This window comes from Periplaneta americana, chromosome 16, assembly GCF_040183065.1.
Source record: "Periplaneta americana isolate PAMFEO1 chromosome 16, P.americana_PAMFEO1_priV1, whole genome shotgun sequence".
Lineage (NCBI taxonomy): Eukaryota > Metazoa > Arthropoda > Insecta > Blattodea > Blattidae > Periplaneta > Periplaneta americana.
The window spans coordinates 109,978,700-109,992,005 of record NC_091132.1 but is presented as its reverse complement, the minus strand read 5'-3'; the positions used below and the strand labels follow the sequence as shown (position 1 = coordinate 109,992,005).

At 33.9% G+C, this 13,306-nt stretch overlaps 1 protein-coding gene across 3 annotated transcripts in view; it reads right to left on the bottom strand.

Annotated features, from left to right (window-relative positions):
- Positions 1-1,366: 1,366 nt before the first annotated feature.
- Uggt (UDP-glucose-glycoprotein glucosyltransferase) overlaps positions 1,367-13,306 on the bottom strand; it is a 90,520-nt gene continuing 78,580 nt past the window's right edge. For all 3 annotated transcript variants that reach the window (XM_069812734.1, XM_069812732.1, XM_069812733.1), the window contains exons 22-25: positions 8,095-8,370; positions 5,788-5,904; positions 3,552-3,720; positions 1,367-1,580 (exon numbers count right to left, since the gene is read on the bottom strand). In XM_069812734.1, coding sequence (XP_069668835.1) covers positions 1,552-1,580; positions 3,552-3,720; positions 5,788-5,904; positions 8,095-8,370 — 591 coding nt within the window. In that variant the 3' untranslated portion in view covers positions 1,367-1,551. The remainder of the gene's footprint in view (positions 1,581-3,551; positions 3,721-5,787; positions 5,905-8,094; positions 8,371-13,306) is intronic.

The following is a 13,306-nucleotide window of genomic DNA, read 5'->3' as shown; positions in this document are numbered from 1 at the left end:
CACACACATGCTAAAAATGACATTCACAACAAAAGAGATCAATTAAAGGAACGATCTTGGCAAAACAATCATAATAGATGTATTATAAATTTATATATATATATATATATATTTTTTTTTTTTTTTCTATTATTACTGTTGTAATACTTGGTCTTAAAATATCGTCTATGTTACATAACAGATAAAGTTCTTCGGCTTGGAAGCTTAATCAAAACTCTGCTCGTTTATAAAACCAAGCAAGTAATCTTCACAAAATTTCATTAGTAATACAAAGCAGAGCTGCTTAAAATTTAAATTTGTATCTACCTCGATAATTTCTATCTAACATAGTACACTTAATTTTGCACAAGCCAGTCATCTTGCAAATCATATTTAAAAAATGCTAAATCAATTATTGTCATTTCTAACATAAGAATTTCGATATGGAACTTAACACGAAAGATGACGCAAAATTAAGAACATTTGAAAGAATGATGTTAATAATATTTGGACTCATAAATACGACACATATTAATCACGAATGGAGGGTTATACAATAAAATATATAAACAACCAGATATAATGTAAAAAAATCAAAGAGGTTTAAATGGATTGGACACGTGCTGAGAGTACCACGAGAAAACGAAATTAAACTAATCATGTAAGAATGACCTACAGAAAGAATATCAAGTGGAAGACGATGATTGGTGTAGATTGATAGTGTTCAAAAAGATCTCTAACTACTACGCATAAATGACTGACGAACCTTACATAATGATAAACAATGTGGTATAATATAGTTGAGCAACAAAAGGCTTGTTAGCCTGATTATGGTGGTGGCAGTGGGGATGGAAGCAGTAACAGTAAGAACATCTCTATCCAAACCTTACGTACCATAAATGTTACATACCATGATTATTTAAATATCAGTTGTAGCACAGATGCAATCTTGCAAATTCTACTTAATGATGTAAATAAGTAAACAAGACAAAACTTAAAACAAATACGAAAATATATTTTTATGAGCAGTTTAACAAAAGATCTCATTCTTTATTTACTGAAGGAAAATATTCCTCTGAAGTGACTTAGGTTCAATATTCCACATGACTAAAAGCTGATACCACATATCTTTGTATGTACAAATGTAAATACAAACATTAAGAAATCATTTCTCACTCTTCTATTATGTATTTGCAGGCTAGCTTTTGTATATAATTAAGTTCTGTAAAACAAGGAAACTGAAATGACGTTTCGACTTAGTAAACATGATCGTTCCCTTCATTTTGTAAGCGAAAAGGATTAATACATTTAAAAAATTCAGGAAATATAATGTAGGAAAAATGGAAATATGTAAAAAAAATTAAGGAAGAGTTATAAAAAAATATAGTTAACAAAAACAATCATCACTTTAATTTTAAATCGATGAATAGGAAAATGATGGTAATGATGATGGTTTCTTTACTTTTTAAATAAATCTTGACGACAATGCTTCATCTCATAACATTCACACTTCATACGTATCTTCAATATTATTATTTGCAAATAAGTAAAACTAATCACAGCCGTGGAGTATCATAACTCAGAATGCACTTCATGATCATCTGGAAAGAAAAATCACAATAAGTAACTCCATACAAACACACGCACATACAATAGCATTTTCACATTGTTATTAAAGTCTTTATAACCCTACAAAATAGAGTAAAAGTAGTAGTAGTAATAATAATAATAATAATAATAATAATAATAATAATAATAATAATACTGATATTAGTATTAACAATAAGGTATAATGTAAGATTTATTTTGTATTACTTATGTAAGACTGTCTGCAAGTACATTTTGGAAATAAGTTTTAACTGAACAGCATATCTACAGTCACATGTCAATTCTGCAGCTGAGAAATTTTTCTAGTGCACTTGCAGAATTTGCTCATTCACACATAAGCCAAAAGCAGTGTGCAAGCTGAGAGCTGCGAAAGCTCCTCCTATTTACACACAAGGCACTGCTTTTGCATATTACAGTTCAGCTGCAGCTTTGAATCAGTGTTGATTTTTCAATTCATTTTGTGGTTAGATTCATGAGGTATGCAACTATATTTTTTAATGATGGAATGTGAGCAGCGGAAGCAGCTTGCTTATCAGCTGCTTTAATTAAAAAACAGACAACAAAACATCGAACTACAAAGAAAGAAGGTACTGAAAAGGAGCGGATAAAAACAGCGAACAATGTGGAGCGTTACAATTTCGTTCAATAACTATGTGAATTAACTATTTCACAAGGACTAAGTGCGATTGTTGGCAATTGATGTCATCCAAATTACAACAATTTCCTTCAACAAATATGTGAAAGGAATTAATTATTTCACAAGAACTTTGTGTGAATGTTGGCAACTGAAGTCATCCAAATTATAACAATTTCCTTCAATAAATATGTAAAAGGGATTAACTATTTCATAAGAACTTAGTGCGATTGTTGGCAACCGATGTCATCCAAATTACAACAATTTCCTTCAACAAATATGTGAAAGGAATGAATTATTTCACAAGAACTTTATGCCAATGTTGGCAACTGATGTCATCCAGATTAAATACGCATTTATATTATTTTTGACTGCTACAGCCTTTTTATCATAATGGGCCTGAACAACATCCAATTTCCTTTTAACATTTTCTGACATATCCACTTCACTAACTTTCTGCTAAGAACAACCATCTTTTATTACTACTGTGATTATCGACATTTTGCAAGTTCCAACAAGTACTCTGTAGGTTCAATTAGCTATTATTGGTTTAGTCCCAATTAATATTCATGCGTGAAATATTTATTATAATGCCACTAAGAATAACGCCAATATGCTTCTCGTAGCATAATGCAACGAAAGCCCCAACCTCGCAAACAATCTTGGCAACTTGTCTGTTTGAAATTATGCGTTAAATACTAGAATTATATAATTAACACACATTATGTCCTATATGCAAACAAGATGAAGAGCATGGTTATTGGAAGAAAAATAAATAAGGTAAACATGCGAATTCGAAATGAAGCAGTAGAATAAGTGGACAGCTTCAATACTTGGGGTGTACTGTAAGCAGTAACATGAGCTGCTGCCAGGAGGTCAAAAGGAGGATAGCAATGGCAAAAGTGAGGTATAATGAATATGAATGCTGCAATAGACATCAAAATGTCTTATAAAATATATGAAAGAAATGATAAGACATGACAAGACTAACACTGCTTCTAGGATTATGCAATCAACCATATAAAACAAACACTTTGTTTTCAACATAACAACATGCCGCAAATTTTGCTTCTTTAAAAATCCACAGAACATACTTAAAGAGTAATAAAAATCTAAAATTCACTTCAAAAAGTCTCTCGAGATGTCTTCCCAGAGTTGTATAAAAACGTAGTCTATAGTTTCGATATTCATAGTAAAAAAACATGTACAGTATATCAGAGCCCTTATGTGGCTGAGAACATTAACAGTGTAAATGCATGATTATTGATTAGATATCCTACTCTCCTTCAAACAAGAGACATTAACAACAGAACAACTAGTTACAACTCACCTGCTTTCCACTCTGCGTTTCTTTCTTGTTTGGAACTACTTTCCTCTCGAATTTCATTTCTATCTATTTTATTTTGTAGATTTTTTATTTCTAAGTCATAATCCTTCCATTCAGAAACTATCCTCATAGCAGCTGTAAGTTTTGCTTCTTTTGTTAAAGGATTATTACACTGTAAACAAAAACAATTTTGTACTAATTCCAAGTTTATCAATAATCATATAAACTCTCAATATGAAAATGAATTAAGTTCAGCACCATGTATACATGATTTCCTTGCTTGCAGATTTATTCTCTTCAAATTTCTAACTGAACAGTAAATTCGTTACTTAAAACTTTCCCGTATAACACGAAAAGTTATTCTGTAAACATTTAATACAGTGTCATGAAAAATAATCAGTCTCTCTACAAAAACTATCATTTCAGCACTCTCCATAAACAAAAGAGTGATTCACAGTAGTGAGAATATTCTCACATGCAGCTGCGAGAAAAACGAACTCTACCTTTTTACAGCCGGGGTTCGATCCCAGGTGGTGACAGGATTTTTTCTCGTTGCCAAACTTTCAGAACGGCCCCGAGGTTCACTCAGCCTCCTATAAAATTGAGTACCGGGTCTTTCCCGGGGGTAAAAGGCGGTCAGAGCGTGGTGCCGACCACACCATCTCATTCTAGTGCCGAGGTCACGGAAAGCATGGGGCTCTACCTCCATGCCCCCCCAAGTGCCTTCATGGCATGTTACGGGGATACCTTTACCTTTACCTTTACCTTTTTTACCTTTTTACAGTGTTATCAATTACAAAAGAGGCTACATAAGTATACGAAAAGAATTATTAATATAAAACACAAATGTAAGGAGAGAGAACATATCCATAGAAGTAAGAGGATAACTGAAAGGAATAAATTTAATACACATATAATAAGCAAACAATGGAACCTTGGTTTCGAAGAGTTTGATGTAATTAAAAAATTATTATGGTTTACTTAACGACGCTCGCAATCGCAGAGATTATATCAGCATCATCAGTGTGCCAGAATTTTGTCCCACAGGAGTTCTTCTACATGCCAGTAAATCTACTGACATGTGCCTGTTGCATTCGGGATCGAACCCGCAACTTCGAGCACAGAAGGCAGTGCTATACTGACTACGCTACCGAGGTCGACAGTTTGATGTAAACACGTCTTCTATTAAAATTACTTTTTAGACAAAGTGACACTTCGATATAGACATATTTATGCCAAAAAAATTTAACAGTATTATTCATACACTTTAGTAACGTAACCTCATCTTAGGGAATGAGCTAACAGACAGAAAGCTAATGTTCACATGTCACAGTAAGTTACAAGTACTTTGGGAACTGCAGACTGAAAGATATTTCTTGCTGTGAATCCTGTCTAAAACTGAAGTGAACTTTGCCTTGCCTATCTTCAACATAATCCAGTGCTAATTTTTTTCCCACAAAAATAGCGTATATATATTTACTGGTAACTGATAGTCCGATTCTTAAGACCAAAGTGTGGCAGAGTCTACGAAATTTCTATAGTGGGCACAGCATTATTATAGTATGAGGGCCTCAAGTTCTAGTGGTTCCCTGCTCCTTGTCCAGCCATTGTAATCGGTCATTTTGTGACATTCTGACCTATTACTGTAAGTTACAGCAGATAGTTCAGACAATTCTTCCGACTGCATATCTGATTCCTGTAATGAGTATAATACTTATGCTCTGTGTTGTGCTTATTAACTATTATAGTCCCGTCACTCTTATTTCCGGCAGCCAATCACGTTGCAGATTGGCTACATTTAAACGTGTGCGTCTTGTGATTCGCTGCTGACGTTATGCACTTCCTAAGACTCGATAAATACTTAATATAATCGCCCGCCATTTTGGCTCTTTCATTGGCGTTTGCAGAAAGCACACGAGGACGTTATTTGCCACTCAATTATTTGCTGAATTACAGTGCGTTTGATTTACTATCATAGGAGCTAAGACATAATAATGTTTAATGGTGTGGCAAATAGATTCCTCATCTGGTAGCTCGGGAACGAAAGAGCAAAAATGGCGAACGATACTACCTACCTAGACTTTATAGAGCATTCAGTTCCTAAGGCATAGGTAAAGAGGAGGAGTCACACTGGAAATAACAACGACGCGACTATAATTGTTTGCATTAAAAATATTAATGTTCAGATTATTAATTATGTATGGATGTTTGGTGAAAAATTACAATAACAGAAACTCACCAAGTCAATAGTCTTTGCATACTGTTTAGAGGCATCATCACACCACGTCTCACACCATAACCACTCCTGTGGTAAGGATTTTATTGCCACTTGGTGTATCATATTGTTTGGTAGATCCTTGAAATAAAAAAAACTTATTTAGAACAGAAAACATGTAAATTATCACAATTACATACTTAACAATATTGATCCATTATTACACATTGTGAAATGTAGTCATTCTTCTCTGGAACCAACTACATTTTCCATAAATCATGCATAAATATTCTCTTATTTCAGCAGTCACCTCTACTTCGTGACTCCTGAGGGGGGGAAAAAAAAAACTTCACTGCTTCACCCTCCTAAAAATATCACTGGATTGTAAACAGTTAAGTTACTGCAACTGTTATGGTACTTCACTGTTTTATGCCCATTATTACTTTTCTTTATCCTGCAATTGCAAAAGATAACGAATGTACTTTAACTACCAATAAATAATTTGAAAAATTAAAGAAAGTGTCTGCTAATTCGATCGTTGTGTCTCTATACTTATTGTCTTGGCTTAAAAATGAAGTTACAACTTGTAAATGCATGTACTCATTACAATACAATTACTCATACGTTTAAAATAAGACCACATGTCTGACAAGTTGCAGGATGACTGTACAATGCAGCTAAATTTACGAGATACATTTATATAACAAAAATGGATTCGGAACACCTCAAAATCTGTGCTTCAGTGGCTGGTCATGATAATATCTTTGAAAAATATTGGAGTGCAAGAGGTCAAATGACTTTATTGTCAAACACCTGGCATTAGAAAACAACAACATTTATATAACACAGTAAAAAAAATCTGTGTTTAAGTAATAATGAAATTTGGAGTTGAATGATATTATTTTATGTTGTTAACATAACATCAACTGCTGGTCTATATCGTGGGCTTACACAATAATGTGAAGGGCCAGCAGGACCAAATGGTTGAGTGACAATAAATCATATCATATCATGGAATTACAGGAGAAAGTTGGTACATCTTATTGCTTTTCAAGGTAGGGCTATAAGTCACGTCACCCCTATAATATTTTGCAATTAATCAATTGCAATTTTGCTATGTGAGATGCATTCAGGAATATAACAGAAGATTTTCTTCACAAAACCTCTCGTCGAATATGGTGTCATATTCAGTTATGTCATGGTAGCAATGTGCACACAGATCTCCTGGATAAATATGCTAAGGTATGTGTATGTATATGAGTCGTCAATTGTTAGTTAATTATGAAATAAATTGGGGGAGGGGATAAAGTGACTTATGGCTCTACTTGTAGTTACCAACTTTTTATAGTTTTCGCATATGATCCACATATCTTAATGTTGTCTATCATCTGATTTCTTCTGTCCCAAATTTTTCTCCCATTCTCCATTCCTTCCAGTGCATCCTTCAGTAGGCAGTTTGTCAGTGACACAGCCAATTTCTTTTTCTCTTCCTGATTAGTTTCAGCATTATTCTTTCCTGGCCCACTCTTTCCAACACAGCTTCATTTCTTATCTGTCTGTCCATTTCACATGCTCCATTTTTCTCCATATCCACATTTCAAATGCTTCTAATACTTTCTCTTCATTTCGTCTTAATATCCATGTTTCTTCCCCATACAGTGCCACACTCCACACAAAGCACTTTACTAGTCTCTTTTTTACTTCTTTTTCCAGAGGTTCACTGAAGATGCTCCTTTTTGCATTAAAAGTTTTCTTTGCCATTGCTATCCTCCTTTTAACTTCCTGGCAACATTTCATGTTACTACTTACAGCACACTTCAAGTATTTCAAGCTGTCAACTTTTTCTACTGTCTCATTTCGAATTCACACATTTATCTTCTTTATTTTTTTCCTGATAACCATGGTCTTCGTCTTGTGTGTGTTTTTCTGCTTACAGATGCCATTTAGTTGCAGTAGCATATTTCTTAGTATCACATCCTCTTCTGCTAACACCACCATATAAGCAGCACTTTATTCTTCTTCCTGCTACTATCACTCCTCCCATGTTCTGAAAACAGTTCTTCACTAAATCCTCCAAGTAGATGTTGAACAGGGTAGGTGAAAGGGCATCTTTAGATTAAACTGTGGAATATAAATTTTAAGGTTCAATTGTATTTGTGCTTTTTTTCATCTTGACTGTGAAAGGACAAATTATGCAACCTTGATTATATGGCATCAATATGATGCTTGCCCCCAGAGAAAATCACAATAACAACAAAAATGCTTGCTCAATTTGAGCTCTCAACAATGATGCTTCGAAACTAAATTACCGCATTCATTAAAGTATAATACCTGATCCAAGTTGGACAGCGAGTTGGGATCTTGACTCAGGGCTTGGTACTGCCCTCGCAGTCGATCACCAGCAGCTATTCTCCTAAATCGACGTAGATCTACTATATACAGGGCACTGATATGGTACCGTCTACCCTGAAGATGATTTCTCCAGTAACCCTGCTTCCAGAATCGGAAACCATCCATCTCAGTGCGGCTATCACAGAATGGTGTATAACCATAAGGAGCACCACCCAGGTCAAGGTCTCGAAGTTCCTTCATGTCTGCTCGTACAACCTGTAAGTAATTAATTCATTATGAGTACGTGTTTTATATAGAAAGATTACAGAAATATCTTATGTATGTACAAGCGCTGCTCATTTGGTCTCAAATTTTGTTAATACTACTGTATCTCCTTTTTTATATTGATTGTATTATTTTATTTCTATTTCTCTTGTTTGTAATTATATTCTTTATTCTGTATATTTAAATTTAAATAAATAAATAAAAAAAATTATTTACACTGCAAGTGGGCAAGCATCCGGTGGCAGTGGTATACACAATATAAACAACACACAATATAATTACAATACACAATACAATTATACAATGCACAATACAATTATATACACAATACAATAACAATATGCAATACAATTTAACACAATAATTAAAATTAATAACCTAACATAAAATAACCTAATTTTACAATACAATCTACATATGTATAGGCCCTACATAAGTTTCAATAGTCTTTCACTTTACTCTCATCTCACTCACTGTAGTGGCACTATGACGCATTTCACTGACACTTTAGGACACATTTCACTGACACTATAGAACACATTTCATTGACGCTATAAATTATCACTGATCGGAACTATTCACTGCACTGTAAAACCATACCTTCACTGACTCACCTCAAATAAGTCAAATAATTACACCCTTACTCCCTTACACCCTTATGCATACTTATAAACAGAACTACATTTAAGCTAAACATTTCTAGTCTAAGACCTTCTTACACGCTATTTTTAAATAATTTACAATTCAAACCAAGGGAGTAACTCGTCAGGCTAAATAAATACATGTCACCTTAAAAATTAAATGTTAAATGTCACCTTAATTTTAATTTCCACTTTATACACAACTTTTTAAGTTATTCTTGAATCTCCTTAAGGACAGCCCTCAAAGACTGCTGCAGGCAGGTCATTCCAATCATTTATAGTTCTATTTAAAAATGAGAATTTATCTACATCCGTTTTCTGTTTCCTTTGATTTTAAAGTCATGATCGTTCCTACCATAGTACATTGGCTTTTCTAACCAAGTCGTTATGTCTACCCATGCTTTCTGACCTAGATGTGCTCTATACAATGATGTTATTCTAGTTTTCCTACGTCTGTTTTCCAAAGTTTCCCATTTAAGTTCTTTTATCGTATCTTTTCCATCTTCTCTTTTACCGTTAACAAATTTAGCTGCCGTATACTGGATTCTTTCTAAGGAATTTATGTTATAACAATATTGATATTGTTGCTGTTATTATTATCAGAGGTGAAGCATCCATACAAGCAATGCTTACAATTTACAAATGCTGCAAACTAAGATTTATTTATGTTAGAAGTTTTTGTGTTAATACAGCATTGCAAAATTATTCCTTTGCAGCATTCTTCCTTTCTTCTCATTCATTAAGAAAGCAGAACCATAATACAGTTCTCATATGCTGCACCTCAACCTACTATGCTATGTTATGCTCAGAACTGTGTAACCAAAGAGAACAATTGAGGACCGTTTTTGCAAAACTTGCTAACTACAAAATTTGCAAAATTGAGATTTTGATGGATTCGTTAACACAAGGCAAGCCTCTACATGTTGTTCAAAGAGTCTTAGTAAAATTGGGTTATTTCTCTTCATTGTAGTGTGTCAAAGTGTGATCGTTTTTTCAAAACTTGCTTTCTCCTATAAGTGAGAGATACAGCAAAACTTGCTTACTATAGTGTTTTGTCTCTCTTGTAAAATTTAGTTTTTTTCAGTTAGCAAGTTTTGCAAAAACGGTCCTCAATTGTTATGATAGGTAGGACAGCTGTCACTCACTTCAACAGCGCTACATGAGGAGTGTGCAGTGAAAAGTTCTCTCTTTGTAAGCATTGTAGGAAGAGCTTTCAGTTTCAATGGTGCCAACTGTATCATAATATGACAAAATGTACATAATGAAATTATGGCATGCAAAATTACAGCCAATATTATGCTATATTTTCAGCAACGATTTTTCTTTACTGTAGTCAACTTTTATGATAGAGAAATTTGGTATCCCATCATCGTTCCATATAGTGTAACACCTGCCGTGTAACTTCAAATGGAAGGAATGTTCGTAATTTATAGCTTGTTATATTGTCTGTCATTAATAAAAGTATGACGTCATTTTTGTCAACAAGCAAAACAAACAGAACCCCACGAATTCTCATGATCAGAAAGCAGAAAGTCGTGTGATAGAAATTGGAGAACAACTAATAGGCACTTTTGTACAAGAAATGACAATATTACGCTGTGATTGTATCAGTGTGCTAACAGCTTATGCACAATGCTAAAATCAAGGATTGATGGACAATCACCCTCTGCAAGAATATTAATAAATGTGTGATAGCACAATTCTTTCATAAGCAACAGTCGTCATTCAATTCCTGAGCCAGGTAATAATAACCATTAAACACTGAAAAAACATGAAACAACTATTATCGTTAATGAGGACTGTTTGAAAAACATTTCCTTAGTTTATTCATGACTAACAGTCCCTGACATTACTTGGTAGGGAATTCCAAAGTCGAGGAACAGCCACAGTGAAAGAAGATGAATATAGGATGTTCGGTGGGAGGGAATGGATAATATTGAGGAGTGTTGTGATCGTGTGTCTAGGTTATGATGGGTGGATAAATTTTGAAAACGAGATGCAAGATAGACAAGAGTGGAGAAATGTAATATGTGAAAGATAAGGGAAAGACAGTGGATTTTCCTACGATCTTCTAGATGGAGCCAGGACAACATTTCGAGGGATGGTGTTACATGATCAGTCCGGCGAATATTACAGACAAAACATACACACATATTATGAACACGTTGCAGTCTCTGCGCTAAAGTAATGCTTAGGTCAGCACACAGAATATCACAGTAATCGAAATGGGGCATTACGAGTGAGGAACTTAAAAAAAAAGTGTATTGGAATAACCCGCATATGTTGGAAGAACTGAAAGACAATATAAGAAAGGAAATCGCAGCAATTTCAGAAGAAGAACTAATGCATATTAATGCTAATTTTCTTAATAGGTGTGAGATGTGTGGCGGCACAAGGACATCATGTCCAGTATCTTCTATGACAAAGGCAGGTAGTTATTGTAATGTGCATGAGCAATCTACGGGCTTGACTTAAGACGCTATGAATATCCGACTCTGTCAGCAAACAGTGTGCTTCGAGCAGCCACACATTCACGTATGAATGTCTATTTGAACGCCTATATATGTATAAAAGGATAGATACATGAAGAAATAGTAGAAAGAGAGGAAGGAGAGAGAAAGACAGGGAGAATATCATCACAGTCTACTATATAAAGTCACGAAGCTTGGGATGATTTTTTGCAATTCTCGCAATAGTTGCTAGCCGCTTGGAGCGCTGTGAGTACTAGGAACAATAGACTATGCCACAGCCTTCGTGATCTAATACAGACCGTAAGGCAGACGATGTAACTCGCTTAACCTGATCACGAAGGGCGGCATTTCAACCATATAAATTAGTTGGAATGCATAAACAGTAACATATGTTTCTCTAAAATGTAGTGTAATTCCATTAATAAAATTTAAAACAATGATTATGAGACACTTCAGACATAATTCACTTGCGAGTTAAGGTGTAATATTATTTATGGTGTGAAAATTACGTTGTTCGTATGTGTAATACCTGCCTTTATTTCGATTAAATATTGCGAAATTCTTGTACATTCATTTATGCACGATTCAATAATTTTCAATTGCGCCACACGGATATTTAGATATGTTGAAATTATAGGTTATATTTACTGTACCAGTTGCTCCTTTCTGTCTAATTTTAGTGGCCTCCAATGCCTTGCCATTCATATGAAAATTATAGGTTATGTTTACTATATTTAACTTATACTCCTAAATTCGGAATCATACATTATAATTAAACATAATGTCATGTATGATACCCCGGACATTCAATTTGTCCGTATTTTAATACTGCAATTGAGTACTGAATTATTGTATTTATCTACTACTTAAGAGACGAAGTAACACAATTGTACGTACACTAATTTCATAGGAGTGGTATGGTAAATGTTTTGTCTAAAATTAAGGAAGGTAGATGTGCTAAATTGAAATCACAATATAAATTCTTTTTTATTAAACCTCAAAATAGCTTCCATTTTAAACTTGAAATGTTGACGCGAACAGATTATGTTAACATGTAAAATTCTCTTCACATTAAAATAACACAGTTTTGTAATTATTTCTGCAACATATTATGCAACAAGAAGTAAACGGAACTTATGGACACATTACACTAAATAAAGCTTAGCAATGATAAGCAATAAAGTTATAATATAATATTTGACTGAGCTCCATACATTGAAATAGAAAACCCGAACAAACATTACGGCCTGGTCTAGATCGAAAAAGCATTGACTGTGCCGTATTTCACATTTTTGTGAAAAGCTATGTAAACTGTGAAATGTTCGTTATCGGTTGTAATAACTGTAAATGGCTGAAATACAATAATTTGAATAATAATATGGAACAAGGAGACGTTTGTAGTACTATAAATTGTAAGAAAAATAGGTTAGAGTTATCCTTCTTCCGAAAGATCCAGGAAGGTGAGTTTATTGAATATAATATATATTTTATGAAAATAATATATAAACCTTATGTATTCATATTTCAATAGTGGAAGGAAGGTGTTAATTTTTTCAAAAGAACACGATATCGAAAGTACAATACATTTTATCGTCTGCTAGGGAAAGAGTCTGTGATGAGGCGATAGTAGTGAACTTGGTGGTTAGCAACTATCTATGGATGCATATTTCAACTGTCTATGTTTGCATATTTAGTTAGTATTAAGCTTCGTGACTGTATATAGTAGACTGTGATATCATCATCATCATCATCATCATCATCATCATCATCATCATCATCATCATCATCATCATCATCATCATCATCATCAATTTC